At 50.0% G+C, this 15,026-nt stretch overlaps 2 protein-coding genes across 14 annotated transcripts in view; one reads left to right on the top strand and one right to left on the bottom strand.

Annotated features, from left to right (window-relative positions):
- Pnpla7 (patatin like domain 7, lysophospholipase) overlaps window positions 1–12,689 on the bottom strand; it is a 70,545-nt gene extending 57,856 nt beyond the window's left edge. For 6 of the 12 annotated variants that reach the window (XR_013343464.1, XR_013343465.1, XR_013343466.1 and 3 more), the window contains exons 1-9: window positions 12,458–12,543; window positions 10,680–11,057; window positions 10,496–10,570; window positions 10,314–10,401; window positions 9,818–9,897; window positions 8,583–8,674; window positions 8,296–8,436; window positions 7,497–7,656; window positions 5,709–5,789 (exon numbers count right to left, since the gene is read on the bottom strand). Coding sequence is in view for 9 of the 12 variants with exons in the window: in XM_077797191.1 (XP_077653317.1) it covers window positions 5,709–5,789; window positions 7,497–7,656; window positions 8,296–8,436; window positions 8,583–8,674; window positions 9,818–9,897; window positions 10,314–10,401; window positions 10,496–10,570; window positions 10,680–10,853 (891 nt within the window). In the remaining 3 variants the exon portion in view is untranslated. Of the gene's footprint in view, window positions 1–5,708; window positions 5,790–7,496; window positions 7,657–8,295; window positions 8,437–8,582; window positions 8,675–9,817; window positions 9,898–10,313; window positions 10,402–10,495; window positions 10,571–10,679; window positions 11,058–12,457; window positions 12,544–12,601 lie in introns of those variants that run through there. The other 6 variants (XM_026415188.2, XM_026415186.2, XM_026415191.2 and 3 more) reach the window with 5 other exon arrangements.
- A 17-nt stretch (window positions 12,690–12,706) lies between these two features.
- Mrpl41 (mitochondrial ribosomal protein L41) lies at window positions 12,707–14,695 on the top strand. Of its 2 annotated transcripts, none has more exons than XM_026415204.2 (3): window positions 12,707–12,789; window positions 13,735–13,895; window positions 14,149–14,695. In XM_026415204.2, the coding sequence occupies exon 3, from the start codon at window positions 14,157–14,159 to the stop codon at window positions 14,562–14,564; it is 408 nt and encodes a 135-aa protein (XP_026270989.1). In that variant the 5' UTR covers window positions 12,707–12,789; window positions 13,735–13,895; window positions 14,149–14,156; the 3' UTR covers window positions 14,565–14,695. The 2 variants fall into 2 exon arrangements, with proteins under 2 accessions (XP_026270989.1, XP_026270988.1); XM_026415203.2 differs by lacking the exon at window positions 12,707–12,789 and adding an exon at window positions 13,060–13,184.
- The last annotated feature ends 331 nt before the right edge of the window (window positions 14,696–15,026 follow it).

Genomic DNA, 15,026 nt, shown 5'->3' on the forward strand with positions numbered 1-15,026 from the left:
GGTGTGGTGATACACACAGTATCCATCCTTGATACTTCACCTGTTTGGTAAATCAGGTTACAGACAGTGTGCCTACAGACTTCATAAACATTTAATAAGGCCCATCTCCAATTAAAAATGGTGGGAAAAGATAAATGTTGATCTTTGTTCCCTCATCAAAATCAAAGGTGCTCTGGGCTGAGGACATGGCTCAAGCAGTAGCATACTCGCCTGGCGTGCGTGCGGCCTGGGTTCGATCCTCAGCACCACATACAAATAAACATGTTGTGTCCACCGAAAACTAAAAAATAAATATTAAAAAAATTTCTCTCTCTCTCTCTTAAAAAAAAATCAAAGGTGCTCATCTCTGCTCTTTTAAAAAGACCTAAACTGCCAAAAATTAAGAAAAAAAAAGCCAAGAGATTAAGAACAAAATTTGACAAGCTGCTGAAAGTGAATGACAGAGTCATGACCCAAGGAGCCATCCAGTAACGATGGAAAAGAACAAGATGAGGAAAGAAAATCCTCATGGCAGGGCCTGCAGGAGGCTGAGAGGTAGAGGCAAGTACCCCATGTGCCTGACACACAGGCCAGCAGGGTCTCCCCCAGCTCCAAAAGCCCCTAGGACAGCAGACCACTAGGTCTGAGCACCAGATCGCCCAACATGGCTAAGTGCTGGAGAACCCTGCCAACTCAGGATAAGAACTGGCTCAGATCCCTGCTTGTAGCAGGTCAAGGACCCACAACAAGCTGCTGGTCGACTTCCCTCTGGGAAGGTGTTTTAAAGAAAAGCCCTAAGGACACTGGCCCCTGCACTCCAAAGTCCTGAAAGAAGGAGCCGCCACTTCCAGTCAATCTCCTGCACGAGTCCCTGTTGACCATATGCATGCAGGTTTTGCACCTAGCTCTCAAGGGGCTTGAGCTAGGTTTCTTTTTATGACTAACTCAGTAGCTACCATCCCCTAGAGGTAAAGAGCATTTCCAATCATGGATCACCTTGTGCCTCCCTTCCCCTAGCCAACACCCAACCCAACCCCAGAGAAAACCAGGATCTGACCTTGACCATACAATCAGAGCACCCAGACTGGCCACACCCCTCACCACATCTTATGGTGGGCTTACTGGCACACAGCCATGCTTATTCACTTGCATACTCTGATGACCACTTCAACTGAGGAGCCGCAAAAGGGGCTGCCACAGAAACCATGTGGCCAAGAAGCTGGAGCATCTGCAGCGTGGCCTTGAGGGACAGGGCTGGCTGGCTCTGCCCTCCACCCTCCATGGGGCAGGGCCACAGTGTGTGCCCTCCATCCGGTGGAGCCAGCTCCACATCACTGGAGATGCACTTTCATGGGTTTCTGTGCTTCACTTTCACATAAATGGATTTCAGGAGACAGGAAAGCCCTGATCTGAAACACGAAACCTGAAACATGCAGAAAAGAAAAACTACGAGGCCCGGACAACTGAGAGAGCAACAGCAAAGCTCATCCTACTTCACCCCGGCAGCAAGAACAAGATGTGGTTTTTAAAAAAGCAAGAGCTCTTAAAATAAAATTTAAAAAATATGATGACAGAAATTAAAAATTCAATGGAAGATTTAAAAAATAAAGTTGCCTAAGTCCCCTGCCACAAAAGAGAAGCTGAAGCTGGGCATGGTGGCTGTGGCTGTGATCCTAGCAACTCAGGAGGCTGAGGCAGAAGGCTCACAAGTTCAAGGGCAGCCTGAGAAACTTAGACCCTGTCTTTAAATAAATAAAAAAGGCTGGGTGTGTAGCTCAGTGGTAGAGTGCTTGCCTAGCATGTATAAGACCCCGGGTTCCATCTCCAACAGTGCCCCCCCACCCCGCCAACAAAAAAGTTGAGAAAGTTTCTTAGGAAGTACAATAAAAATACAAATGGGGTAGGAGGGGGGAGCTGGGGTTGTGGCTCAGTGGTAGAGCGCTCGCCTAGCATGTGCAAGACCCTGGGTTGGATCCTCAGCACCACATAAAAATAAATAAACAAAATAAAGGTGTTGTGTACAACTAAAAAATAAATATTAAAAAAAAATACAAACACAGTGTAGGGGGCTGGGGATGTAGTTCAGTTGGTAGAGTGCTTGCCTAGCATGTACAAGGCCCTGGGTTCAATCCCTAGCACCACCAAAACAAAAACAACAACAAAAAAAAAACTGAAGATGGTGCAAATAAAGTAAGTTTTCAAAAACACACCTCCCTTGCACCTTCATCAGAAAACTAGCAGAGGATCTACTCCAACAAACCAAAAAAGCAGACCAGTAAGGAGGAGATAAAGCCTACTCAGCAGGGCACAGGGGTCCCAGATGGAAGGTTTGCCCAGAGAAAAGCACTCCTTGTGGAGCACGGGTTGGGCTATACATCTGTAATGAGAGCACACACAAAAATATCCTAAACGGCCAAAAAAATGAGACAATTGTTATTTTCAGGAAAATCAAAAGTTGACAAGAAAGGAAATTTAACCCCTAGAACACCACAAGGCTCAGCTGTCAATCTGATGTATAGTCTTAGTCATGCATCAGGAGTGAAATGTAGGCAGTGGAGGGAGGCACAGTGAAGCATGCTAGGCACTCAGGAGAAAGCTGTCTTCCTTTTCCATACAAGAAGTCAATGTACCTAAGACGGAAGAATTATTAAACAAGAGAAGCAGTTGCTTAGAAGGAACCTAAGAGTTGGAAAGATCAGAAGTAGAAAAGACATAAGTGCATGGGGCTGGGAATGTGGCTCAGTGGTAGAGCGCTCACCTAGCTCAGGTGGGACCCGGTTTGATCCTCAGTACCACATAAAAATAAAGGTATTGTGTTGTGTCCATCTACACCTAAAAATTAATATTAAAAAAAAGACATAAGTGCAGCTTAAGAACTCATACATGTCATTTTGTAAGATTTTAAATTTTTTGAAAAATGACAAATACAAATGTTTGGTGAGACAACAACAATATAGGTAAAGATTAATTGATCTCTAAATGATCAGTTACTCACCATGTAGGTATATTTTATCTCAAATAACAGCCCCTATTTTATTTTATTTTATTGGTACCAGGGATTGAACTTGGGTGTGCTTAATTACTGAGCCACATCCCCAGCCCTTTTTATTTTTTATTTTCAGACAGGGTCTCTTTGAGTTGCTTAGGGCCTTGCTAAAGTGCTGAGGCTAGCTTTGAACTTGCATTCCTCCTGCTTCAGCCTCTCAAGCTGCTGGGATTACAGGTGTGTACCGCCATGCCCAGTGCAGCCCCTGTTTTCTATTCCCACTGTCCCAGTGCTGCAGTCCCAGGGAGGCAGGCTATGTTGACACCAGCAGAGGTGGGATGGACCATAGCAGGTGAGGACACAGGAGGGATCTGCCCCTAGCTATAGCCTGCCACCCTCTTCCTGGCAAAGGGCATCCCAGTACTGGAAGAAAACCAAAATATCTGGATAAGAAAGAACAGAAAATAACAGAGAAAGCCCCACCCCAGTTTACAGTGAACTATTTTTTTATGTAAAGAAAAACAAATCAGCCAGGTGTGATGGCCACACCTGTAATCCCAGTGATTCAGGAAGCTAAGCTGGAGGATCACAGTTCCTAGCCAGACTGGGCAACTTAGAGAGGCCCTAAGCAACTCAGGGAGATCTCGTCTCAAAATAAATAAAAAGGGCTTGGGATGTGGCTCAGTGGTAGAGCAACCCTGGGTTTAATCCCTAGGGATGGGGGGAGAAAGAAATCAGCAAAGAGGGAAGGGTGCCAGCTGGTGTACCTCCATACGACTAAGGCTTCTAAGCCTGTCCTGGTGCTTCCAGTGCTCCTGACACATCCAGGAATCCCCATGAAGTCAGCTAGGGTACTACAGAGATGGGCTTGGTCACCTGGATACCACTCTGGCCCAACCCCCACCAACGGTGGGTGGCTCCCTCAAAACTGAGTGCTGGCCTTTCAAAGTCTGGTCCAGGGCTAGGGCTTGGCTCAGTGGCAGAGTGCATATCTAGCACATGTAAGGCACTGGGTTCCATCCTTAGTACCACTTAAAATAAACAAATAAATAAAGACATGCTTTCCATCTACAATAACAAAGGGTATCCTTTTCCACCCCAGCCTAGGCCAAGAGTGTTGTGAAAACACACCAGTCCTGGGGGACACACCTCCAGACCCCTAAACAGTGCAAAGCATGCCTTAGCCAATCTGGCAGAGAGCAACATGAATACATGGGACACCCCAGCATCTGTTTGGAGCCTGCTGCCTCCTGAACAAAGCTGAGGGTTGAATCAGAGAGGCATCCCACAAGGTTCCCTAGGAAGCCTGTAAACTCCTGTGCAGTCTGCATGAACACACCCTGCCAAGCTTCTGTTTCACTGCTCCAGAGATGTGGCAACACAGTTAAGAGAGCTGAGGTCAAAGTTGCCCAACATGCCCACGATGCTGCTGCAGTGCAGCTTCAGAGTCAGATGGAAACAAATGTTCTCCAAGCTGCAAATGCCACACCCAAGAACTGCTGCACTGCAGAAGAAAGGAGCAGAGGCTCTACCAGTGGTCAAGCACTTGACTAGCATGGGTTCAATCCCAGCACTGCCAAAGGGATTTAACAAGAAGACAGGAAGGGTATCATACTCTTGCCAATAGGGAGAGACAGAGATGTGGGCTGAGGCTGGTCTGACTAGCTGCCTCTATGCCACATTAGGAACTGCTCATCACAGAAAGTAAAAAGCGAGACGCTGGCTATTTGCTTAACTGTCAGACTAGGAAATGTCAACTCAGGCTACTCACTATGCTGCGAGGGCAGGGAAAATGAGCAGCTGCACACATCTGGGAGGACCAAGCTCTGCAACTGTGGGGGACCATCAATCACCTTTCAGTACTACAAATGTGCTCCCCAAGACCCAGCGAGTTCACCCTAAGAATTTTTCCTATAGCCTGGCCTTCAAATACAATGTGATATACACTGAAGACCAGAACTGCTGTTGGCTGCATGAGATGGGACAATGGAAAGGTGCCACATAGGATCTGTATTAAACTGGTGTCAGGTCCCTCCTGGGAAGGATCTAGGGCCTGAGGACAAAAGGAAACATTTTGCTCTACAACTTTTATGTCTTTTGAATATTGTAGCACAAGCATGTGTTAGAGTCTAACACTAGTCTCTTAAAATTAAGACAACTGAGGGCTGGGGATGTGGCTCAAGTGGTAGCATGCTCACCTAGCATGTGTGAGGCACTGGGTTCGATTCTCAGCACCACATTAAAAAAAATAAAATAAAGATTAAAAAAAAAAGACAACCGAAGCCAGGCCCAGTGGCACACATCTATAATCCCAGAGGCTCAGGAGGCTGAGGCAGGAGGATCGCGAGTTCAAAGCCAGCCTCAGCAACTTAGCAAGGCCCTAAGAACTCAGGATGACCCTGTTCCTATAAATAAAATACAAAAAAGTGCTGGAGATGTGGCTCAGTGGTCGAGTGCCCCTGAGTTCAAACCCTGGTATTAGGAAAAAAAAGAGGCAATTAAAATCCTTTATCAAATGCCTGGCTATCTTAAACACACTACTGAAGCTGTTCCCATGGAGACCCCACCAGTTCATGTGGTCAGAATGAAGGTCCCTCCCATTATAGACCAGTCCTCTACCTCATGTCATTGTGGAGAACCAGCCTCTAACCACAAGCGACCTGCTTTCCAGGCAGGACAGGAGGAGTGAGGCCTCGATGATAGACCCAAGGACCCTGGCACCTGCTGTGACGTAGACACTCACAGTGATGACATCCAGAATGCTGAGGAGGCTGTGGACGCTGTCTCCTGCCAACACCTCTTTGACTACCACCTCAGTGCCATCCTGTGCAGGAAGAGCAGAGAAAGTCTTGGTTCACAGGGTACCCACTAGGGCATTGAGAGGCCCAGCTAGGACCAGTGAGGCTTGCCTGGCCTCCATCTCCAAGTTGCATCAAAAAGTGGGCACCTTAGGGGCTGGGGTTGTGGCTCAGCAGTAGAGTGCTTGCCTAGCATAGGTGAAGCCCTGGGTTTGATCCTCAGCACCAGATAAAAATAAATAAATTTTAAAAAGCAAAGTGGGCATCTTAGATGAAAGGCATAGACTGGCTGGAGTCAGTGGAAGCAGAGGGTTCATAAGGTTGAAACAAGGAAAAAAAGAGGAGGGATGAAATGGATGAAGAAACTCTACTGAACCCAGCCACAGCTCAAGGTCATGACCTATCCTCACTGGGCATATTTGGGTGAAATTTCACAAACCTAAGCTGGTTTTCTGGACTAATTACAAGGGCTATGAATAATAAATTTAGTTACTATCAGTAAAAACTATGGAATTCTAACATAATTTCTACTAGGCAAAATAACAACAACAACAAAAAAAAAAAAAAACATGCAATCTAGTGATTAAATATACAAAGCTCATCTCAGCTTGGCCCAGCAAAGTCCCTTCTGAAGTCGTCCACATCTGGCACTGGTCACCCTCATGAGTCCCTCACATCCAGGTCAAGGGCCATAGAGAGGTGGCTCCAGTCCTTCTGGGAGGCCCCTAGCACATCAGACCAGGAGTCTGTTTATCAGCTGGGTGGCCAGGTGCCCTAGGATTTGCTGGCTCTGACCCCTGGAGACTGGAAAAACCCAAGCCCATCCTTTCTATCTAACCTATCAAGCCCAGCCATTGACTAACCTATAAACATAAGAATCAACAATCCTGACCAGAAAGGACAGTGTGGGAACTATCTTGGGACCACTGCCCACTCTCAGAACAAGGGCAGGTGGGAACCAATGGGACTACAGGTTCTGCAAGGTCAGGGGCAGCCAGACCTTACATAAGGTCTAGGACTCCCTAAGCATTCTTTACACAGCGGCATGTGATGGGGAAGCCTAGGTCAGACAGCACCAGGAAAAAATACTGACACCACACTCTCAGAAAGCAACACAACAAAAAGAGCCAGGGAGAGTGCAACCAGAAATCCTGCCCCAGCAACTGCCCTCTGAAGGACAGACTGGGCACCAGCAAGGCACAAATATTTAGCTCCTAGGTGAAAAACACCTTAAATGGGAAAAGGGATCAAGTGATCATGACATATCAACATAATTATTTATCTATCAAATCATTAATAGAAACGTTCTGAGGACCTGGAAGAAAAACTTTTAATGTTTAAAGTATACCAATATTTTAACAGAAACAAAACCATTGCTAAGACCAGCTGAGAGACAAGTGCATTATGGGAAAGAATACACAGGGTCCACAGCAGCTGTTTGGTTGTAGGGAGAAAGGTGTGCCTTCTCCCCAAAGAGTTACAGTTTAAATCTTTTTTAAAAATTTTTTTGTAGTTGTAGAAGAACAGAATGTCTTTATTTGTTAATTTTTACGTGGTGCTGAGGATCAAACCCAGCACCTCATGCATGCTAGGCAAGTGCTTTGCCACTGAGCTACAGCCCCAGCCCTACAGTTTAAATCTTATACTAACTTTCTGATGTGGAGCTGACAAACAGCTGGGTGGAGGCACAGTAGTCCCAGCCCTGTCCTACAGGCCCCTGGCCCTGGACTCACAGCGTCCTGGATGCAGACTTCCAGCCGCCCATCCTGCACCACGTAGATGCTGGTGTCTGGCTCTCCTGGCCGAAAGATGTGCTCCCCCTCATGCAGCTGCACAAAGACCATGTGTTTGCACAGCTCCAGGAACAGTGGCTTCTCAAAGTGGCCTAGGACCCTGTAATGAGCAGAATGCACTGTGGATACCCACCCTGGGAAGGCGGGGTGAGGGATGTGCTTTGAAAGAGGCTCAAGAGGACACAGGCCATTGTCCTCACTTGCATGAGAGCTAGGGTTGCAGATCTATTGCTGACCCAGATCAACCTGCCCATGTTGAATGGCAGACTGGCATCACTGTCAAACAGAATTTTAAACTTCTGAGACTCCCATCAGCTCAAAGAACTTCTGGGGCTATGACTATGAATATGAGACAGACACAAAAACAACCAAAGGCCAAGGTGCCCTCTTGGGATGGGGTGCTGGTACCAGAAAGAGGAAAGGTACTCAGGGTCAGATGCTCAGATGTGCAGCTTTTAATCCCTCCACACGCTTCTTGTGCTTACTCTGAGTTTACCACTGAAAATGGAGACACTAAGAACAGGTGAGGAGGCGAGGGGACCATGAGGCCCTGCTACTGGAGCAGCCTGACCCAGCAACCGACCACTCCAGGGCACAGACACCAGCAGTCCCAGGAAGAAGTCTGGCTTGCCAATATCTTCTGACACAACAAAGCCAAGACAGAGATGGCTGTAGGGAGAAGCATATTGAGGGAATGCCCATGCTATGGCAAGTCCTCCTGCGCTCATCACTCTCTTACCGAACATTTTTCAGCATGTACAGAACTTCTGATGGCAGATGAGAATTCTTCACATCAAACTCTGTGAGATCAGCCTCCAACAGCGAAGGTGGGGGCTCCTTCGGCTGCAGGGTGGGGTATTCCTTCTTGAAACGTAGAATTCTAAGAAGCAGAGACACATTTACCTTGAGCAAGAACAGAAGAATTAAAAACCAATGCCCTCAGTGCTCCTCTGATGTGGAAGGAGCACAGCACTAGTGAGGATTCCAACAGGCTTGCAGTACCCATTAGGAGGAAGTTCCCAGTACCTCTTGGCCAAAGATAGCACCTTAGTTCTCTTCCTAGGCCGCTGCCGGGGTGCTGCTGTGTTCCCCACAAGTGTGTGGGGGAGTGTGGTCACCTGTAGGACAAACAGATGTGTTACACACCCTGTTAACAGGCAGACCTGAGCACTCAGAGGCCAGACCTCAGGAATTGCCCATGGGTGGCCTACCATACTGCTCTCAGCTTCCAGGGCCATCTGCAACAATCCCCGCCCCCCACCTCTTGGCTCCTTGAGGGAAGGGAATGCCAGACTCAGGGGACACACACAGCCCCACATATCCACAGGATGCCCTTGATGTCCTCAAGCAGCCAAACTGTCAGAGCTCCGTGGCTCCACACCTGTTGGCTTCTGTAGAACTGCGACAGGGTGTGAGATGTGGCAGGATTAGCACAGGCAAACAAGGGTTCAACCTAGACTGCTTATCTCCAGGTTGGAGCTCCTTAACTACTAACTCCTATACCCCAACACAGGAGGAATACCCTGGGCGTGGCCCGGAGAGGGTTTATGGTGAAATTGCCTGAGCTAAAATAAAAGTGCAGCACTGGCCAGGTGCTGGAAATAGAGGTGCTAGAAGATAAACTATGTTCTTGCCTGTCCTGTCCCCCAGACACCCCTCAGTACTTAGAAGGTTCCAGAACCACAAGAGACACTTTTCAGTGTTTTTCCATAGGCCATCAGGAAACTTGGCTCCCCAGCCCCAGAGGATTGGATCTTTGCTCAGCTTAACCTCCTGAGTCCTTGTAGAGACCACCCATCTGAGGGTAGGTGTATGTCCCTCTATGCCCCCTGACTTGCCCCTAGAAATATTCCTGGAAAGCAGCTGTCTCTCCTCACTTCGCGCTGACAGAAACTTGCACTTCAGATGGCCAAGGGCAGAGAGCCTCCTGTCCTTGCACTGGTCAAAGAAAGATAACTGCTTCAAATCAAACACCCACCCTACTCCAGCCCTCCAGACCAGGTGGTTTGAGGTCAACAAGGCCAGGGATATTTCCAATAAAATGTATTTGGTTTAGTCAGGGAAAGCAGAAAATATTTAGCATGACTTATGACACCCCCCAAAATCCTGTGCCCAGCAGCAAGGGCCATGGAGCCCTCAGCAGCATACTCCCAGAGTGCAGGAACCAGAAGCTTAAGGAACCTGGGGAGTAGTGGTCCCCACTCCCCAGGGTGCTTTTCAGGAAAGAGCCAAGGTACCACCCAGGGCTATGAGCAAATTACCTTCCTCATGATCTTCCGACCATAAAACATCACTTTGTCCCGCTTTCGGAACCTGTACTGAGGAGTGGGGTGCACTTGTCCTGCAAGGGGAAGGAAGGGACACTATGAAGTGGGAAAGCCCCCATCCTGGGCATGGCCCTGAGAGGGTTTATGGTGAAATTGCCTGAGCTAAAATAAAAGTATAGCACTGGCCAGGGGCTGGAAATACAGGTGCTAGAAGATAAACTGTGTTCTTGCCTGTCCTGTCCCCCAGCCACCCCTCAGACATCAGTGCCTGTCTCAGATCACAGAGGAATCTCATTTCTTCTCACTAGATCCTTGCTTGGGAAAGGGAGGCAGAAAAGGCTCTGCAAAGACTGGAAACCACAGCCTGAACCTGGATTCCAACAAAATCACACCCCTAGAGTCCAAATGCCCATAGGACATGGACACACACCCACACACATACGAGCCCTGTCCCTCCCCCTAGAGCCACAGTACAAACCAAGATACTTACGGAATCGGTTAACCCTTCTGTATACAAAAAAGACAGCAATACTGACAAAGGCTAGTGCCAGGAGGGCTCCAATTGCAATCCCGATCAGCTGGGTAGGCAGGACAAAGTGCACCCATCAGCAAGGCTGACCACAGCCACCAGTTGGCCCAACCAGGTCCATCCCCAGGAAAGCCTGTGATTACCATGGTGGACTGTGAATGCTCCTCCATGAACTGCAGCCCCCAGGAACGCAGGGCAGTGCCTATACAGAAGCCAGCCTGGAGAGGAAAGCAGCACTCAGGTTGAACAGACAAATGGCCTGGATTCCCAGCCTGGGCCTGGCCAGGGAGCAAGAGTAGAGTTGGAAGGTAGGGAGGAAGTTAGCACCTCTGGAGATTCCAGAGAGAAGTGACCTTGCCAGAGCTGCTGAGGTCCTCTGGGCCTGCCTCCAATGACAGATAGGGAGCAACCTGTCTTCCTCAGACACTGGGATACACAGGAAGGGTTGCTGACAGCAAATGCCCTATACATCACTAACACACCTGAATCCTGGGCTCTCATCCTTGAGATGTAAGCACAGGAAAGCAAGCCCCAGCCACAGAGCAGGCCAAGATCATCTCTTGGTGCCCTATGGGAGCCAAATAACTGCTGTGCACAGAAACCCTGAGAAGGTGGGTGGTTGCTGAGGCCTGTATTCTGTTTAGTTCCAGCTGCTCAGAAGGCCAAAGAAGGAAGATCACTTGAGCCCAGGAGTTCAAGATCACCCTGGAAAGCATAAAAAGATGAAGGAAGGAAGGAAGGAAGGAAGGAAGGAAGGAAGGAAGGAAGGAAGGAAGGAAGGAAGGAAGAGGGAGGGAAGGAAGGAGAGAGGGAGGGAGAGAGAGAGAGAGAGAGAGAGAGAGAGAAGAAAGAAACAAACAAACTAATTAACTAAACTCTGAAGAGCCCTCTGGATTTGGGGGACATCTAATATCAGTTCACATGCCAAAGAGGAAAGAGCAGAGACATCTCCCTGCTGTATCTGAGAAGGGCACTGACAGAACTTCAGAAATTCAGAGAAGGCTGGCTGGCTCCCAAAGCCTAAGATGGGCCCAAGAAGCCAGCCAGACATGCAGCCACTCTCCATTCTCCTGCACCCACCCTGCTCCCAAGCAGCCAGGAGCTAGATGGGGAAGGGCAGGCCACCTACTAATCCTTTCCAAGTGCCATGGACCAAAGCCCCAACCTTCAGAGAAACAGGTCTCAGATACAACAGCCATGCCAGAAAAGCCAAGGAGGGCAGGAAGGCACCTGGCAAAGCATCTCTAAGGCAAAATTCTGCATCAAGACCAGAGTGAGAGATGCAGAAAGCTCATCCCTGTGCACTTGGTGCAGGAGGCAGGTTCAGTCATCAGTCTGAGTGAGGACACCCTCCTAGAAATGCACTGGCAGGTGTTCTCATCATTATGTGAATGTCACAGGGTGTGCACATACAAACTAAGAGAGCACTGAACTCACCAGGCAAAACAATTCTATTGCATACTGTCGTACGCATGGCCTTCTGTTGGCTGAAACACCCTTGTGCTGCATGTGACTGTGCGCACAGTGCACCTCTTGCTTTAGGATTGAGGTATCCAGCGTCTCTCCTTCTTTGTCCCCACTCAGCTCTCAGGAGCTTATTGGTTGGGGAGCATAAGGGCACCCCACCACTCCCTCCACTGATCTGAGTGTGCCCCTCTGAAGTCTGGGGCAGTCAGATTATCCAAGCAAAGGTCTAACCTACTTATATTGCCTGCAATGATGGAGTGTCTCTAGCTTTCTGCTGTTTAATGAATTTACTTTTCTGGTTCATGAACAAAAAAGCCTTTGGGATATGGTTGTAGTGCTGGACTGAAAAAAGAGCCTAAGCAAAGCAAGCAGGCAAAGTCTCAAGCGAAACAGGACCTGAAGGGATGAAAAGATGGTCTCAAATGTCATCCAACAGCCACATGCAACTGTCCATACTGTGAAAGCCTGGCTATGTAGCAACCAGTGTGAGCTCTGGCAAGGCAACTGACCCCAGCCAGAGTCCTCAGCTTCAGGAAGTCCAGGCAGAGGAGGGAGGCAGAGAACCCTTCTCTAGGTGGAGAAGTTCCTGAGTGGGGGTTCTAAGGAAAGGACTCTCACCAGATACCTGGTATACCAACCTCTGAGCAGACATCGTCCTCTTCCCGCATGACTGTAAGCAGAGCAAAGGGTGAGGAGACAGGTTGAGGAAACACTCTACTAGCGCCTTCTCCACTACTTTCAGAATCAAATCACATTCTCACTGGAAGGAAACACCTCTGCACCTTTGTTCTCCTGAAAAGAAGCTGTTTTTCAGAAGCATCTGCTGTCTCACTGCGGCTTCCTTCTCCTGTAAACAGCCCTCACGTGGCCCAAGGGGAACTCACAACAGCAGCCAAGCCACTGGCTCTACTCCCAGAACTCAGCGGAAGAGTCTGGACAGCACAGCCAGGGTCTGGAGAGGCCGTGTGGGGTAGGCTCAACACTGGCTGGGGACAGGGGTATTATGGGATGGCTGTTCAAGGAGGGGTGAGTGTGTGGGGCACAGGGTATCGCTGGTATAAGTGTGGCTCTGGAGGAACTAGGATGATCCAGCGGGGGAGGGGCGCGGCCGGGAGGGCACCAGACGGGTAAAGCAACTGCTGGGAAGGGGTGTGGTCGGAAAGGACAGCGGTGGGGAGGGTCATGGCCTGGGGATGCAACCGCCGGAAAAGGCAGTAGTCCTGGAGGGGACGTGACCCGGAAGGGCAGTGTCCGTGAAGGGGTCATCCGGCACGGGGGATGCATCAAGAGGAGCAAATGACCAGGACACCTCGGGGCCGTCAGAGTAGGGGGGAGGCGACGGGGAAGCGGAGCTGGAGTAACAAGGTGGGTTTTCCGGGCCCCGAAGTGATGAACCTGGGGACCAAGAGGGCCTGACTCCCTCGGTCAGAGGGGAGAGGCGCAGGCGGCCCGTCACTGGACCGTCCCTCTGCTACAGGTCCGAGCCGCGGCCGCCGAGGGACGGAAGGGCCCGCGTTCCCCGACCCTCCGACGATTCCCGAGGAACAGCCCCTCCTTAACAGTAGTGTACATGTGCCCAGGACACCTCGGGCCCGTTCAGGACAACGTAGAGTCCTCAGGGACTACCTCGGGGTCCCGAGGAAAACGAAGGGTCAACAGGGGCCACTTCGGAGCCGCGCCGGTGGTTGTAGGCGCCGAGCCCCGCTCCTGCCTGCGCGCGCCCTACCCACCACAGGGGTGGGCCTGGACCCCCACTTCCGGGCGCGCCCGTTGACTCCCCGGGTCCCAAGCTCCCGCAGCCCCGCCTCTGGTCTCTCCACCCATTGGCCAAGTCCCTTAGGCTACACCCCCCCTCGGGAAACTACGGCTGCGCGTCGGATACGGCAGCGGCCAATCGGGGCTGCTCTTGTTGCAGGGCGCTTGATCCGCCGTCGATCGGAAGTACGGCGAGATCGCAGTCGTGTTGTGCAGCTCTGGTACCCCAGCACTTGTTTTGGCTCAGGCCGGGGGCTAGTTGCCCGAACTGTCGCAGGCAGAGTGGGAGCGCGAGGCCGAGCTCAAGAGCCGCCACCTCAGGTCGGTCCGTCCGTTTCCAGGGGGTGCTGCGTCCTTTCCGCCCGCGGGGTCTGTTTCCGGTTCCTCTCCAGTCCCCTTGTATGGGGTCCGGGCCCTCTACGCCCGCGGGGACAGGGGTATTATGGGGTGGCTGTTCAAGGAGGATCCGACCTGGATCCTCTACCCCTCGGGGTTGAGTCCAGGTTTTCCACCACGGGGTCCGGGGTCTTCTCAGCCATCCTCGGTGCTGACCTTTCAAAGCTGTTTCCTGCAGGGAACGTCATGGGTTTCCTGACCGCAGTGACTCAAGGCTTGGTGCGGGGAGCAGACAGGATGAGCAAGTGGACCAGTAAACGAGGGCCGCGCACCTTTAACAAGGGACGGGGCGCCAAGGGCACAGGCATCCGTGCCTCAGGCTGGAAGTTTGTGCAGATAAAGGAAAAGGTCCCAGAATTTGTTGTCCCAGACTTGACTGGCTTCAAGCTCAAGCCCTATGTGAACTACCGAGTTCCTGCAGGCACAGACACACCACTGACTGCCAAAGCCCTCTTCCTGGAAACAGTTGCACCTGCTATCCAAAAGGACTTTAAAGAAGGCACTTTCAGTCCTGACAACCTGGAAAAGTACGGCTTTGAGCCCACACAGGAGGGCAAGCTCTTCCAACTATATCCCAAGAATTTCCCACGTTAGAAAGTAGATTGCCTTGGAACTAGAGGCTGCTCTGACCCAGCTTGGAATCTTGAGTTCCTGGAGGAGTATGGGGCAGTTTCTCCATCCCGTTTCTATTAAAAGCGTGCTACTTGGGCTGGGACTGAAGCTCAGTGGTAGAGCACTTGCCTAGCATGTGTGAGGCACTGGGTTTGGTCCTAGCACCATGTCAAAAAAAAAAGAAAAAAGAAAAGCATTGTGTCTATCTACAACTTAAAAAAGTGTTACCCTGTGCAGTGTGTGGTTGGCATCAGGTGGTGGAATGCGTGCTGCATAACAGAGTCCATGCAACTTTAGAAGTCAGGTTTGCGCACATCACTCAGCCCATACCAGTAAAAATTTATAAGGCTGCATGAACCAGATAAAGCTGGTGAATTCACCCCCAAAATCAAAACTATCATGTTCCTTTTGGGATCCCAAGCAATTGGTCAGGTGAAAATAACT

The sequence above is a fragment of the Urocitellus parryii genome, chromosome 4 (genome assembly GCF_045843805.1).
Source record: "Urocitellus parryii isolate mUroPar1 chromosome 4, mUroPar1.hap1, whole genome shotgun sequence".
In the NCBI taxonomy this organism is placed as follows: domain Eukaryota; kingdom Metazoa; phylum Chordata; class Mammalia; order Rodentia; family Sciuridae; genus Urocitellus; species Urocitellus parryii.

Coding starts and splice junctions, on each gene's coding strand:
- Mrpl41 (XM_026415204.2), top strand. CDS start 14,157: ATGGGTTTCCTGACCGCAGTGACTCAAGGCTTGGTGCGGGGAGCAGAC.